Source organism: Gymnogyps californianus, chromosome Z (genome assembly GCF_018139145.2).
Source record: "Gymnogyps californianus isolate 813 chromosome Z, ASM1813914v2, whole genome shotgun sequence".
Classification (NCBI taxonomy): Eukaryota; Metazoa; Chordata; class Aves; order Accipitriformes; family Cathartidae; genus Gymnogyps; species Gymnogyps californianus.
Window position 1 is genome coordinate 63890611 of NC_059500.1, and position 17237 is coordinate 63907847.

Here is a 17237-nt window from a genome sequence, read left to right on the forward strand (position 1 = left end):
CCTATAACAGCAAATTAAGTTGTGCCAGGGAGCATTTCAAGGCTATGGAATTTGTCTATACCTTGAAACTGCCAGCACGTTTTCTGGCACAGTTTTGACCCAGGCTTGCTAGCACTCTGCCAAACAGTTCCTGGGCAAGGTTCAGGACTTAGCACAGGACAGAGACCCTTCCCAATACAAAATCTGGATGTGTGCATCCTCTTTCAGAGACTAAAAGAGTTTAAACATATGGACAAAAGCTATTCCATGCCAGCTGGACTCAATGCCAAAGGACAATCTTGGTATGTTTAATTTACTAGTACAGATGGATCCAGAGAAATCACAAATCCCTGCAGTTTTCAGTCTTTTTTATATTGCTGTCTTCAAATCACTTGTTGCCTGATATATTACTGGATACACGTTTGATTTTCATGCTGAGATGAGGAAATTTCATTTTCAATATTAGATTTACTATCCTCATCTAAAAAGGCTGTGTGTTCAAAGCAGCAGCTACACATTGTCACCAGCACCTGAGAAAGGAATCACGAAATAAACTTTGATGTGGCTATCATACCAATTAAAAAAACTCAGATGAGTCAGATGTGACAAAATCAGGCCCTGAAATTCCTGTGATGAAACATTTGCCACATTCGTTATCCACTATCTCTACACACTGCTCTTAACTCCCCTTTTATTGCTTCAGATTTCACTACCTTTCTTCTGAACCAGTTTATTTAGTGATTCTTGCACTGGTGCTATAGCCTTAGTCACTGTTACAGGATATTTCTGCAATATTGCACTGCCTCCACACTTGCAAGTTACTGTAGGATACCCCTTAAAGTCTCCAATATCAAGGCAATTTTCATTCATACTGGTACTCCCACAGACCTCTCTAACACACACACAAACACAAAATTATTCTCATTTTAACTGAACACCTATTTACTACTAAAGCACTGTTAGGGAGCTTGTAGAGGAAAAAATCAGGTGCCTAACATTTATTGATTTTTTTTTAACAGCTACTATAGTTTTAATTATTGAATGATGACACTGGATTTCCTCATTCAGCTTATAAAGCTTAGTCCTCACTTAGTCCCTAAACCCTATGACAATTTATAGAAAACAGTTGATGTGAAGACAGCAACATTCTGAGTATCAGATAAAACTGTCACACACAGTTCTAGGAAGGATATGCTGACACAAGCAGCTCTTACACTGTCTTCTCTAGGAGGATATCTTTTATTTGTGTGTGAACATTTTACCTAGTCCATGAAGTCCATGGTTAGTCCCAGGGAAAAGCCATCTAAGCAGCAAAAGGCAGTGCAGTGTTCTTATTTGATATTTGCATCAAAGTTTGCATCTGATTCATCTATCTGCAATCAGATAGAAATTATGCAAGTATTGCTGTATAAACACAGTCAGAACATTTTTGTGTAATAAACAGATCAGAGAGGGAAAACTTGATGCTTTATTTCTCAAACAAAATTTGTACTGAAATCAGTTAGAAATCACTGAGAGTTCTGATCAAGTAAATTTTAAACATGAGCTAAAGATGTGGTATGGATACACTGTCAGTTAAAAAAATATGTTGACCTGTCTTTGTAAATCTTATTCTGTTTTCTAGGAATCAATATCTGCACTTTATTTTTCCTTTTTTTCCCCTATTCTAATGATTCATTTGACAATTATTAGCTAACAAATTCTGCTGTCCAAATTAGCCTATATTTTCTCCATAAGCTCTTGCAGTCTGTTATTTCTATTAAACCATTGACAGAGTTTATAACAGTGATGCAAACCTTTATGGCATCACAGCTACAGGATATAGTGAATGTAGTGATTTATACAGTGAATACAGTGATAGATTTATAAGGTTAAACTTAATTTTATTGTCTGATTTGCACCTCTCTGAGCTTTTAATAATTTTCTTTAGCATGTATTTTTGTCAGAATTAGTACTGACAAGCCATTTTTTTTTAGTTCAACATAATTTGAAATCTAGCAGTTCGAAACCGAAAGAATCTGATAGCCTTCCAGTTCCATCCCTTTAATATTACTAGCTCAAACTAAATGGAGGAAAAATGTGTTGCTGTTTATTATTTAACACTGTAAAACACCCTAAGGCCCTCTGATGGACTTTTATCCTATGCATGTATGTGCTGCATACAGACACAATTCCTTTTCAAAGTTTCTTATAGCTTCTTTTGAGAAATCAATACCTTTTTAGGTAAAATGCCTTTTTTATGGATTTCCCTCCTTTAAAAGCTAAAAAACGTGTTAATATGCTGTCTTCATGATGTCCGTACCAGAGTTGTCACATTTATAACTTGCTGTGAAACAAAATTTCAGGGCCAGCTGGTGGTCCTATGACAAGGTAATGTGTTATCACTAATGAATATAGTACTTGAACTCTGAACCTCTCTCAATTCCAATAAGAAATATTGTGGAAAGAAGGTGTTTGGCTCAGAAGGGAAAAAAGCAAACATTACAGTGCTCCCAGCAGGATCTTTCTGACCATGTGGAAAAGATATAATGGTAAGTACAAGGGAGAGCCCCATCCTCCCCAACTTGAACAATGAACGAATACAATTCAATTCAGGTCCTTTGAATCCAAGAATAAGACACCATTGCCTCAAAGCAAGAAAAAACCTCAAACAAACAAAAGACCTGCAAGGCATCCCAGTATGTAAGACAGCACCTGCTTCAACCTGTTAACCCTTGCTAGTTCATCTGTGACAATCACACAGTGAATTTTATTAAGAAATAATGACTCTGCTTCCTTGACTGCCCATGCTGACTTTCAAACAAACTTGCACCCTTCACGGGTAAGCATACGAGAATCTTATTCTGAGGAAATCAGTGTTTCAAGCTCCAGTATGCTTCAAGTTGAACACAAAGTATCATGCTGAAAGGGACAAGTTTAAATATGTACCCAAGAAGAATATGTACAAAATTGTAACAGGACACATGTTGCATTAACTGTGTCTCTATCTAGGGAATTTTAGTTACTTAACAGCATTACTATTTACACATTTCTGCATCTTACTGCCAGGCAAGGACAGCAGAGCAGCGGCATTCCATGTATTTCTTCACTGCAGTACATGGCAAAGTAATTCGTTTCTGATAGTGTCATTCAGAACATATTTTAAAGTTGCACTTCCAGTTTCTTCTGACTATTCAAGCCTGTGAGACTTTTCAGAATATTTTATTTCATATATGCTGAATATTATTTACCACATGATGTCACCAAATACTTTGCCAGTGATTTTGAAGTGTTATAACCTTATGCATGTTTCTACTCAGAATTAACATCAAATCACACTCACTATGATTCATTCAATTTTATATTTTATCTAATATAAATTGTCTTTCATAAATGCAGTTTGCAATGGAAATGGATATTGCAGGAGTACTATCATTTTAGAAGAACATTTGCATAATCAAAGAAAAGTAATAAACTATAATATAATATAGACAGATGTTACATATACAGGTACTACATATTAAGAACAATACAGCTGTTGATATAGCTTATGAGATGGGGTAATAGTGCTCTATTTCAGATTTCATGCACTAGAATAGCTTTCTGAGATACTTAACCGATTTTATTTAAGGTCCCAGAGGTGCAACAGTCAACTGATTTACTAGCAAGCATAACTGCAACACAATGCTCCAACGCAGAATGTTCCATCTAAAAAGTGCAAACAGCGACAGTGAGCTGTTGCAATTTGAGTTAATTTAGCAATGACAAGGCCTTTTGAGAACTGACATTAAAATTTTAATGGGCGAAAAAACCCAAACCAAGTTGCAGTGCTGGCCAGGGTAAAGAGCTTTAGCATGAAAGTAAGATCTGAAGTCCTGTCTCTAACACTACCTCCTGGTAGGTGACTTTAGGAAGGTCTCTTCCATGCTCTGAGCCTCTGTTCCCTCTTCCCTAAGGGACATGGGGCCCTTGTGGTTGTTTCACTCATTTCAATTGCAAGTTTTTTCAGGCAAGGACTGTCAGAGTCCGTTTGGACTCTGCATGTTACTGCCATGCACAGAACAACAAAATGTCCGTTTTGCTAGAACTGGAAGTTTATTCCAGCTGGCAAGAATACAGCTGCTACATCCTCTCTATGCCATGGATAGCCCTGAACACATTTAGATTAATGGACTGTTTTGAGCCAAGCACGTATTTGCAGTCTGCCGTGGAGAGGCATTATGAGAAATACACTGGTGTCAAACTAATCACATTAATACAACATTGTAAACCGATGTTGCTGCTTTTGCTAGGAGAGACATGAACAATAAAATCTATTGTAGAGGATACTTGGTGATTAAAAGAAGAACTGTGTAAAGACTATAATGTGAACACAATTTTATTGCTCCGTTATGAAAAAATAATAAGGCAAAGTCAATGTGAATTACCATGTGATCTTCAACATTGAAGTACTACAACGAAACTAGCACGTTATTGCAGTGAAAGCATGCACATGACATACAGTTACCTAGTATGTAGCACTGTTATACTCATGATAATAGTAAGAATCTAAGCTTAAAAATGTAGAGAAGTTGAGAGGCAAAGAGTCTGTGTTCCAGTTCCTAGAGGGCACAGAACAACAAATGATTTGAGATATCAAGGGCTGAAGCCTACCTAAAAAGACATGACTGAGATGTAGCCTAGGAAACTCTGGGAAATTTACCTTTGTGCCATATTAAAAAGATATTCAATTTATCTGCTGTTCAAAACATTTTAGATTAACTGGTCATATTTGATCCGAGGTTTCCTGAGATTTAATGGCTGCCCATCATTAAATAAATTTTTAAATGACTTGTATTCATGCACAAAAAAAGAAAATCTTGGTTAACAAGGCTGTTAGGAATATCTCACAAAGGAAACATTGCTTAAGCACCTGAGGAAGATGGCAAAGACCTGAAGCTTTAACTCCAGGTCCCACATTGTTAAATGTTCTGCTATCCCCCCATCTCCTTTAAGTAAGTATCACCCTGTCACCCAAGCATTAGGAGATGTGAGCATCAGTGGCTCCTGCATAAATAAGTTTTGGCTATCCTTTCTTTCTGAGGAAAGTTTGCAGAAAAGAATACCTATTCCCTGGCATCACACTTTCCTACATTTGGCAACCTTCTACCATCTCTAAGGTGTAGGCAAAGGACAAGGGGTTTTGCACACTTGGGCAACACAGCTGTTACATTCTCCCTTTCCGCATGTTTTCTTCCTCAGCAGCAGAAGAAAGATGTTTCAGGTGATCAGGATGACAAACATAACTAACAGAGCAAAAAATTATGCCTTCTGTTATGCATCCACTATCATAGCTCCTACATGAATTTATAATATTTGTGGGAAGAAACCAGATCCTAACTGGTATTTCAAGGTACTTTTTAATAACGTGTATCACTTTCAATAGCCTATATATCGCACAGTTGTTTATAGCTCACTGCACAGATATCAATATGTGTCAACCTGTGTTATTTCTTAAAGGAATTCAGTTCAGCATATATACTCTGCTGTACTTCAATACCTTAAAAATACTGTCTACACTCTATTATTCAAGACAGAAGAATGATGCAGGAAATAATTAACTGCTTTTTCATTACTGTGCCATATATATATATATAAAGGTTATGACATTCAGTGCAAACCTACAGTAGCTTAAATGCTATCTATCAAACTGCTACAGCTTGCTTAGTTCATAGAATCATTATTTTTGGCTTACCCAAATCTGTAGCTTAATTCTTTTTTCATTTTTGAAAACCGTTTTTACTTTGAAATCAATCCCAACTGTGCTTACAAATGCAGACGTAAAGGAATCATCAGCATATCGGAACAAAAAGGAGGTTTTCCCAACACTGCTGTTGCCGATAATGAGCAGTTTGAACATGTAATCAAAGTTCTGGTCAGATGTATCTTTCTGGCCATATCTGGAATCTTGAGCAGATGCCATCTGTAATTCAAAATAAAAAGAAACAGTTTATTGTCTCTTGTATCATTTAAAACTGGAAACATTTAGATTTTATTGGTGTTTTTGAAACCAGAGATGAATGAACTTAAGAAGTTCACAGAGGTTTAATTCTTTTTTATGATTCTTGTATCCATGGTAATAGTTCTGGTTGCAAAAGAGGATGTAAACATCACTGGTGACTGGTACCAAAAAAATAATAGTTCTAAAAATCCAAGACAGTTCTTGAGTATATCATTTAAAAGATCTACATTCAGAAAATGTGACGAATGAAACAGACAGTGAAAATATAGACAAAGATACTTCACTTGTACAAGAAGGAAATAAGAGATCAATGCTGCATTATGACATAGGAGGTATATTTCCAAGCAAAAGCTTAATATGTTTTACATCTGATAAAATTCTTGAAACATTTATTTTACTGTAAATATGCTGCTGTCTTTTGTAATGCCTATAACCTTATTCAAAGCATTTTGTCTTTACTAGCTTTCAGTTATCATACCATTAAACAGTGAGTTGGGTATATACCTCTGAAATAAGGTCTTGATATTTTCTATTTCTAGTCTATTCTATAGTCTTGGAATTTGCAATGTTAATGAAACATCATCATAAGTGGCAGTTGCCAATGTTTTCAAATTTGAGTCCTTAAAATACAGTTTCTAATCCATATAAAACTCCTGAATAAGAACAGATTACTGAATACTGCTAAATAGCAAGCTTATTTTGCTCTAGGGACTTCAAAGATCATGAGTTCCATTTATAAAAAGTACACTTCTGGCTTTCAGGAGAGTTGCAGAGATTAACTTGAAAACCTGACCAAAATTCTACCTGGCACGCTCAAAAAACAGATAGCAAAAATACAGAACTTACTTAGAACTAGGTAGAGTTTCACCTCATATACTTTTTAAGAAAAAAATCTCAAGTATTTTGGGAACCTGGCAGGATTTTAAATTCTTGGAGTTTGGCAATCCTAAGGGCAACAATTTTGCACACTGATTTCAGACAGAAAGACAGACACCATATCCTAACATAAAGGTTTATGGAAAAGCAGCTCACATCAAAGCTTTCTAAGTTAGACATCTCAGAGTGCATTTGGGCAATCAGAGAGGACAGCTGGAACGAGGGTGAGGGCTGTACACTAACCCACCTTCTCAGCAGAATTTCAATTATTGCATAAATTTTCTGAGTTAATTCTGCTGTCTCATAGTACAAATAACAGTATGCCAGCTTCTTTGGGCTACTGAAGAGGCATATAGAAGTGGGGACAAAAAGTCCTGAAGGAGACAATAGAAGTAGCAAGCTTTTGAGAGAAAATTAAGTGTAAGATTTATATTTCATAAATAACGTAGTAGGGAGTGTTTGATTTCAGAATTACCCTTTTATTTGGTAGTGACTAAAGTTCTTGATTAAATGTAGTCTTGGCTACCTACGTGCTTGCATCCTGAGTGTTTGCATTGGCCTTAATATTTATTCACTTCTTTCACAGGCATGCAACAAAGAAGTTTTAGAACAAAAATCTAAATATTATCGAGCATACACATCACTAATCTTTCATCCTTCTGATTTCTATAGCAAAAGATAGAAACAAATCCTGTCCACCTTCACTACTCTCCCTTATTGTAAAACTATTTGGGGCTATTTTCCTTAGAACATGAGAAAAAGAAAATAAAATCCTGTTTATACCAGTCTAATCACAACTGGCTATAAAGCAGTAAAGAGTATGCTGATGTTGCATACAGTTTGCAACAACAGGTCAATATAGTCCAGCAGACAAAAGACTGTGCAGTGTCTGGGGATGCCAGTGTGTAACGTGTACACTTCCCCCAGCAGCCTGTTCCGCTGCCCTTCTGGTTCCTCTCTGTAATGCAGCAGCTGAAACCAGTAGTTATCACTTCTAGAAAGAAGAAGAATAATTTTCTTTATTGATTTTATTTCCTAGAAAGCCTTCCATGTAGCTTCTTCAACTCGCTTAAGGTTTAAAAAAGGGTGTTTTAGCTTTCATTTCATTTTCTGCTCTCAGTCCTATGCGCCTTACAATTCATCCCCACATACTTTAATGCCTAACACTTTAGAAACAGTATGATTCAGTGAGCAGAGGAATCAGGAGACTTGGATTCTAATAATAGTCTTGCTAAATCTTGTACATTATGTAGCCTTCCTGAGTAAGAATGTGTTTCCTGTCAACGGTTTTAAACACAGACTTTCCCCACAAAGAAATTTCAGTGCCCCTCTAAATTAATGTGCTTATGTGCATTACTCAGGCAATAGTTTCCTTAGAAGTTCTTAAAAAATAATAAAAAAATAAAAAACACCACCTTCACTGTGCCTTGAACTTACGGATTCATTACTTGCAGTACTATAGGCAGAATTATGGGCAAGCTGAATACAGAATTGCAGCCAGCTTTTATTTCAGGGGTAGGAGTATGTCTGCCTATTACAGGATGCAGAAAGCATAGGAAAGGCATGGGAAAGGACTAATTTCTCCACCTCCCATCTGGGGAATCATGAGATGATAAGTGAGGTATTGATAATAATTCAAACTGTTTGGAGAGACTAACTTTAGCCTAGAGAGCCAGTCTGCCTAGACTACCAATAGTGATCCTTTCTTGTGCCCAAAACCCAAATGAGTTTTAGAAAAGTACTAGTGCCTGCACTAGTCTGAAGAAACATCAGACTCAGTACGGGTGCTAAGACTTTGCCATTAGTTCCCAAACTCACTCGTTCTGTAGTAAGCACAGAGACAGATTCTTCAGACTACAATTCACATCACCTACATCAGGCTCCCGCTTTAAATGATCGTCTAGAGGAGTCTCTATTTTTCTGCTGACTGTAAGGGAAACCTAGATGCTTGGTCCTCTTGAACTTTGTGAATATGCCTGCAGTGCTTCTCTTTCTTAAATGCAAGCTGCTGACTTCAAGTAAGTATGGGATGCACTGTAGCCCACTTCCCAATGTATTAATATGTCAGTTCACTCCTCACAGGACTTGTCCCTACTATAGAGGCATTTGGCAAAGAAATGTGAAGAAGCTAGTGCTGATGTTATGTTCCTTCTTTGGAAATGATGCTGGAAATAATAACCAGGAATGCCATGTTCAGACCTGTAATTAAGTACTACATACATGGATGAGAACCAAATAAACATGCCAACCTCGCAAATGTTATGATATTCTGTTTCCAAGAAAGCAAAACTCTTACCTTTATTTTGACAAAGTTCTCTTCTCAAATGATTAAATGGATATATTAAACAAGCATCACTTTCAGCAAAACACACTGAGTTTTCTCTTCAGTAAAATTTTGTCCTTATTTAGTAAAATTGAAGACAGAATGCACAAGGCTATTTTCGTTAGCATATTGCATACTTGCTTTTTTTGTAGAATGAGTCCCTATTCAGATCCCTACACCCATCAGGATGTTAGCACCAAAGGCAGTCTCAGGCCATCTCCTAGAGGACTCAGGACAGACTTGAGAGTCCGCTGGGAAATCTAAGCTCAAGACAATGATCAGAACACCTATAGTCAGGAGGTCTCACATGCCTGCTCCTTATCAAAACTGGGAGAAGGTATGTCCCCAGCTTGAATATAGTCCAAGGACAAAACAGGATGGCTTTGTATGCCTCCCTGCTTTCAGCACATCTTTAAACTCCTTAAATATGGATTATTTATAGGTATAGGCAAGTTTAATCATTAAGCAGAGCTTTCTATATCAGACCCAGGTACTTTTCAAGTCTCATGTTCAGCTGTTTCCTTGATCCCAAAAGGTTAAAACAGGGCAGGGTTGAGAACCAATGTCTGAAAAAGTATGTGTTTACCTGCCACCTTCATGATAATAGCAAAACACTTGGCTGTGTTACTCTTTATGGCCTTAGAGGACCTCATTCTTCAACCGAATTAATTTTAACAGCTTTCTCACTTAAGCAGAGCAGCATGCCATGACCTCCCTGGCCTGCACATCACTTCAGTTTGCACTTATATATGCACCCCAGTCTGGATGCCTAATGCAGGATGAATTGTCCCTGGAAAATATGATGCAAAAGGCAAGAAAAGCTGGGATTGAAAATACTGAGGTTCATTCCTTTGCGCCTTTCACAAATACATTGTTTTCTTTTAAAAACTATAATAACAGGCATGTTTTAAAGGAAAAGATTGATAGTAAGCCCAGGGAAAATGCCTTGTTTCTATCTATAGTAAGGACAGATAGACACTGATTAATTTACAGTTGTTTCAAAGAGCAACACTCCTCTTCTATATACAGCGCAGAAATATATACATTTCCATTGCTTTCTAATAAGAAACTGACTTTAGTCATTATTTTAGCAAAAAGACAGAGTTCCCTGCACACGCAGCTCTTTGTGAGGTGATCTTTTTCCTTTTTGTAAAATATAATTAGTCAAACATAATCAATGGATATTGAAACAATGGAATACAACAGGAAAATTCAATGTTTGTAACTCACCGGACTGTATGTTGGATGCACCGCAAGTGAGTGTCTTTAATGTGCAGATCAAATGCCATCATGAGAGTAGTCAAAATGTTACCAAGATCCTTATATATAAGAACTCTATGACAATATAATCCAGTCACGAAGAAATCAGTGATTTTCTAGGTGAAATACCAGACCACTAATCTAGAGATCGGATTTTATTCCTAACTCTTTCAGAGGTATCCTATGACTTTTGTTTTCCTTTTTTCTCTGTGTTGGGCAAGCTGCTTCACCTCTCTTACTTTTGGTGTGCTCTCAATGAATACATCAGTAACCACAGATGCAGACCACAGCCAATTCTTACAAATCCTTATAATCTAATTTTTAACTGACCAATTAATAAGACTTAACAGAGTTCAGTGGACAATGCACCAGCCACTTATTTGGAGTTTATGGATTGATAGCCATCTGCAGAGCACAGCTCATGAGCCAATGTGCTTGGCAACATCAGGAGAAGCTTATCTACTTCAAGGTATTAGGTTAGATTCATGAATATGTGTAAGCATATTATAATGCAGTCTGAAAGGTGTAGTTAGAAATGCAAAGTTGGGGAATATTGGGAAGATACAGAGAGGTGAAAGTCTAAAACATTTTAAAGAAGCTGTACTTGCTTCATATCAGCAGAAGTAGCATGAATGTGACCACAGTGCCGGCAGCTACCCAGGACAGCAGAATGCAAGGTGCAGTAAAGAACGGTTCTGGCAAGGCTCTAGCACATGGATTCTGATGAATCTACTTGTAGTGAGCTAGGGCATTATCACTCATTTGTCTTTCTTAAACCTAAGTTTACCTTCTCCATGAAAAAGGTAGCTTAAGAAACATATTTCCAGTTCCCACTCTAGGTAGTACAGCAAAATCCCCTTCTCCAAATAGCGGCAAAACCAGAGATAAAGTCCTAAGTGGGTTAGTCTAACACAGCATGTTAATAAGTCACCAAAATAGTGCAGCTCCGAAAAGAAAAAATACAAGCTGTGTCAGGCCAGGTACTCCAGTAGAAATAAATTTGGATTTACAGGGGGGTAGGAAAGAGAATGAAGACAAGATGGCTACAGCCCTCTGCCATTTTTCCTATGCAGCACTCAGTGTCATGAGACTAGCAAAGACTGTGCAGCTTCTCAATTGCCAGAGCAGCTGCATCAGGCCAAGAGACAAAGTGAAATACTAATGCCACTGTCTAAGGCACTGGTGAGATGCCATTAGTAACAATTCTGGTCAAGCGTGTTTATGAAAGCTGAGTTCAAACTGGAAAGTACAGAAAAACATTATTAGGAAGACCAGAAGAATGAAGAGCTAATCTTATGAGAGAAATCTAAAAAAAAAAAGAGTAAGCAAAACATGAGCTTGTTTCTCTAGATAGTAATGTGGAGTGAACTTTAGGGAATGATAACTATTTAAACTGATGTATACTGGAGCAGACACTGCACATTAAGAAGTGAGTATAAACTAGCCCTGAGTGCCTCTGAGCTGGAGATTAGAAAGTATCTAACCAGCAAGGGAATGAGATTCCACAGTACACTTCCAAAAAGGGGTAGTGACAGTAAGGGGACTACTGATCAGTCAACAAAAAGGTGTATAACTTGCTCTGTGGGCTCAGTGGCTTGGCAGGCTCTTCTACTCCAGTGCTTCTAATTTGAACCAAGAGTGACGTATCTAATAATTTTGCTGAGTGATAGGAGGTGAATTGCCATGCTAAATCCTGTGTCTAATAGCTTTGATTTGGCTTTTTTCATCATAGTTTTATAATAACCTCTTAAATATCTGGAAGCAGCCTTTTTGCTTGCTATTGTCCTTCTACATTGTGTTTGGATGTGTCTGTTATAAACCTATTTTGTCTGGTCAAACCGTTGCCAGTGACAACAGGATACAAAAAGCTAAGAAGAAAATGTTCTCATTTATTTCCTTGGCAAAGCAAGTTATTTACAGATTATTTCCCACTTCCTAGTTTTCCCTCACGTCTATGGCCTCAGTCACCTTTGAAATGATCTGATGCCCTGGCAAGTGAAAGAGAGGGTCTCTAGAGATCTAGCATTTTCTACAAACTGCCACCATTAATGTCTGTATGCTGTGATAAACACTAAGAACAGGTTATCCAAACTACATTCCCGCTTTTTTATTTTGGCAAAGCTCAGGTATGTGGAAAATTTGCATGCTACAATCAGATAAGGAATGAAACTTGAAGCAAGTGAATCAGTGTATGAATCACTGTGAATTTCCCATTGAATCTTCACTTTTGAAAGTACCATGAAAGCCTTAAGGGGAACTACTGAGTGATACACAGACTTTTCAACTAATTCAGACCAATTCTTAAAAGAACATGCAGAAACCATACAGACTTCTATGTTTCACAGAAAAGAGAGTTCATTGCTTTTGACTTCTAAACCAAAGCCCTCTCCATGGCCATAAGCACTACTAAGACTTATATCTGTTCTTTGAAAACATGGCTAGTAAAATGAAAAGTAGTCACAAACTCTGACCCAGATCCAACTATATCCAGCAGATGACAATAGCAAAATTTTACACTAGGTAACTCCTTCTCTGGAAGGACTGTTTGGGCTGCCTTTCTGGTAATTGTTGGCCCTTCTTGTCTACAGAGAAATGGCGTGAGCTTGAGATTGAAACAAAGAATTCATAAATATAGAAAGACAGTACCACTGCACAGGCCCTTTTTCTCATCCTGCTAAAATATTTTAACTTTTTAGTTTTCTTTTTAATTATTGCTTGATGGAAATGGCAAAAAAAAGCTTACACCCTCCTCTGAGTTGTTTTTGTCATGATCAAAAGAGATACACTCAATCACTCTTTCTGTTGCTCTACAATTCGGATGGTAGCCCTGTAACAGACTGTTCCATAAATTTGTTGTGTGCAAAGGAGCAACTACATTTGTTTCACATAACAGGAAATCAGATAGCTGAAAGAGATAAACGAAGCAATTAGTTCAGCCGGTCTAAACCACATTTGAACAAGGACCAACAATACTAGCCTAACGTTGGAAAATGAAAGGACTCTTAAGAATCCACAATAGAATATTGTTTCACTGGAATCTTTAATAAGAATAATATTTGAGTATGCTGGGAATAGTATAAGTAGAAGAAAGAAAAAAAATATGCAGAAACAAGTGAAAATCGAACGTCATCTGCCAGACTGCATTTTCACATCTTGGAAAAATACAGATGCTTGTGATAATGATTTTGGATGAGATATGCTTAAAAATAGACGCTGTTTGACCATCTCACCAGCCTTGAAAAAGTGGAATTTGTAGGGTTTTTTATAGCTCTCTGCTGCCTCTTTTTATACTAAGGCTGTGATTTCTGCTGACTTCTGTTCAATTATGTTTAACAATAATTGTGTTTGTACTGACAATCATATAAAAAAACCAGGAAGCTGTTCTCTGATATGTGTCAAGTACATTTTTTTTTTATATCTGGACTTCCCTTTCTTTAGATTTTATTTTAATGTTGTACCACTATTTTGTTTCCACAACTATTTAACAACGTTGGTGAACTCAACATCTGTCAAAAATGTCAAATGCAATAGTGACCAATCTGTAGTTGACATCCTTTACTAGCGAAATTTGCTTTTAATGAAATGCTCTCCAAAGCCAATACATACTAGACATGACTTCAGTATCTCAATAAGCATGTGTAAATAAATGGCAAATACCACAGAAACATTTCCAACATATGCATGGAGCATGCAGAACCAGGCATTTTAAACAGCATCCTAATTACTGCTGTTCTCCAATCAGAAAACTGAAAGACATTCTTGCTGAAGAACAGCTTACTTCTAATGCACCTCTTTGGTTGAAAGGTTTCAGCATGTGACATTTGAGCAGTTGCTCTGCAAAAGATTTATGAGTTTATCAGTCTGTCCAGAGTCAAGCAAACCCAACTCCATATCAATATAACTTAAGATTTCAGACTTCTTTTTGAGCATGCATATTGAAGAGGATGCAGATCTTCCCTTCAGGCTGAAATTCTATTACTGCCAGAGTGGATATCCAGCATGAAAAATATTAGCTAAAACAGAGCTGTAGTTCATAACTTAAATCACAGCAGAATACAAAACTGTTCTTTGCATTGTATAAAATCAGCGGGATTGATTGTTACCAACACACTGTTAACATGACAGCTCTTGCATTAAAAAACAGTCATGTGTTCGAATGTATAGTCTGGGGCCCCCAGAGCTCTTGCATGAGATTATAAAATAAGTCCTAATTAATAATGGAAGTACAGATCACCTGCGTAAACTGTTTTGAACCAACAACCTAGAAGCTGCTAAAAACTCTGCATAATGTAACTTGTATCTGTATAGCATCTCTTTCTCCAGTGCTAAGGGGCATTATATTTTTCCATACATAAAAACTGCTGAAAAGGGGACACCTTTTTGCTGCCCCCAGTTCTAGCCATGAGCCATCTCTCCCTGGTGCAGACAGATAACTGCTCCTTGAATAAACAGATGGAGATATCATGCCAACTTCCTGCACATGCAGGTAGGACCTCGTTACATCTCATCACCCAACAACTTACACCCATTCACTCCCAGGGGAGTTGCAACCAACGCTCAAAGGGCAGTATCCGTAAAAGACCGTTTGGTTTGCCCGAATGCGACCCAAAACCCACCCGTGGCCACAGCGGCAGGGTGGCGGCCACCGCAGGGCCGTGCCATCCAGCCTCCGGCTCTGACTGCCCCCCTCGGCCCGGGGAGCCGCGCTGCACAGGGGACGAGGGGGCCCCACCACACCCCTGCCCCGTGACGGGCTGCGGTCGCCCCCCGCCCGCCGAGACCGCCCGCCAGGGACTCCTCTCACATGGACACGACCCCCCCTGGGCCCCATCACACACCCCCCGGGCCCTTCACACACCTCCAGCTCCCTCACACACACCCCGGGCCCTTCACACACCTCCAGCTGCCTCACACACCCCCTGGGCCCTCACACACCCCCCGGGCCCTTCACACACCTCCAGCTGCCTCACACACCCCCTGGGCCCTCACACACCCCCCGAGCCCTCACACACACATCGCGGGCCCCCTCACACACACCCCGGGGCCCCTCACACAAAGGGCGTCCTCACCCCCTTCCTCCTCACGCTCCCCGGCCACCAGCGGGAGAGCCCAGCCCGCCGGCCCCGCCATGCCGCTGCAGGGCGGAGAGGCTCCTGCCCCGTCCCGCGGGCGCCCGGCTCTCGGTCGCACTGCTCCCGCCGCGCCGCTCGCCGCTCGCTCGACTCCGGCCCGGGGACCGACCTGCATGGGCGCTTCGTGCCTCATCGCCGGGCGCGGCCCGCCGCTCGCCTCGCTGCCGCTCGCCGCTCGCTCGCGCACGCCAACAGCCGCCACCGCCGCCCGCCCGGGCTTCTGCTGACAAACCCGCGTCGCGATCAGCACCGGAGCTGTCCCCGCTCCGCCCCCCGGCACCGCTCCTCCCTCCCGCGCACCCCCGGGAGCTGTAGTCCCCCTGCCCCGCTCCCCCGCGCCCGCCGCCGCCAGGGCGGGGAGGAAGGACTACAGCTCCCGGGATGCTCTGCGCCCGGCGGCCCACCGCCGCGGAGAACGGTGCGGGCGGCGGCGGCGCAGCGAGCGCGGCGGCGGGGCGAGCGCGGCGCTTTGCAAACTCGTGTCGGGGCCGCGGGGGGCGGTGGGGCCGGGGAAATGCTAGGCAGCACGGGGCGCCCTGGCCGGGGGGCGCGAGCGTGGTTTGCCCGCCCTGAGGCAAAAGCAGGGACGGAGCTAGCGGAGCCGGGCCCCGCGGGGTCCGTAGATGCGCTGCTTTCCGCGGCCCCAGCGGCCCACCCCGAGTGCCGGCAGCACGGGGGAGCCGCGCCGCGCCGGGGGAGCGAGAGCGGCGGCGCGCATGGCAGGCAGCGGCTTTCGCATGGGCTGCGGGGAGTCTTTCGGCGGAGTGGGGCGGACAGGCACCCCTCCCTTGCCGTGGCGCTGCGCCGCGGTTCCTGCGGGGTGGGCCGGGAAGCGTCCGCGCTGCGCCCCCGTTTCACGGCCCTCTATCTATCCGTGCATCGGAGACGGGCTGGTCCTGCTCCGCCCCGCCGCCAGGGGGCGCCCGCACCTCCGGCCCCGCCCCTCTGCGGCCCGGGCCTCGGAGCCGGGCGCGCTCCGCAGCGCCGGTGCGGGCCGCGCAGCGGCCCGTGGGCGCCCCGGAGCAGGGTTTGCGGCGGCGGTGCTCCTGCGGTCACGGGCTGCCCGCAGTGCTTGCCAGGCCTCGGTCCCTCTGCTGCCTCCCTCCTCGTTCCCCACAGCCGGCCCTGGGGCTGAGCAAGGCCGAGTGCTCTTAGGCATGGCGACTGCTGGTTAGTGCCCTTACTGTTGTATAGTAACAGTCCCTACCTGCGCCATGGCTTCTCCTCTTGATCATATCCCATTGTCCCAGCTTTTTCTTTGCTCACTTGGATTTTCTCTGGCCTTTGACGAACAGCAGCAGGCAGGTGCCAGGCCGTGCTGCTGTACGACAGCGGCAGCCGCACGTGGACGTGGCGTCATTGCTTCTGAGTGGTGGCACTCATTTTTGATGGCGGCATCAAGGTCATCATGAGGGAATGACAGTAAAACACCAAAAAAGCACCACACCTTCTGCATGTGTCCCCAACGCTGTTTTTTATCATCCAAGAAAATGTTTTAAACTTTTTTCTTGGCACTTTTTCCATAACCCCATCCTCTAATGCAGAGTCAATACTTATCTTGGGCCCAAACATACAGGTTCATAGAGGGTAGGAAAATGTATAAACAGTGTTGTATTCAGATTTAAGATATGGTGTGTTCTTCTCTACTGAAAGGGTGAAGATGAACCATGGGTGTGAGCAGCAAAGG

General features: G+C 41.4%; 1 protein-coding gene across 2 annotated transcripts in view; it reads right to left on the reverse strand.

Annotated features, from left to right (window-relative positions):
• Positions 1-15683, reverse strand: part of RAB3C (RAB3C, member RAS oncogene family) — a 142272-nt gene extending 126589 nt beyond the window's left edge. The window contains exons 1-2 of one of the 2 annotated variants that reach the window (XM_050913353.1): positions 15660-15683; positions 5693-5920 (exon numbers count right to left, since the gene is read on the reverse strand). In XM_050913353.1, coding sequence (XP_050769310.1) covers positions 5693-5920; positions 15660-15683 — 252 coding nt within the window. Of the gene's footprint in view, positions 1-5692; positions 5921-15620 lie in introns of both variants that reach the window. The other variant, XM_050913352.1, reaches the window with a different exon arrangement.
• Between the last annotated feature and the right edge of the window lie 1554 nt (positions 15684-17237).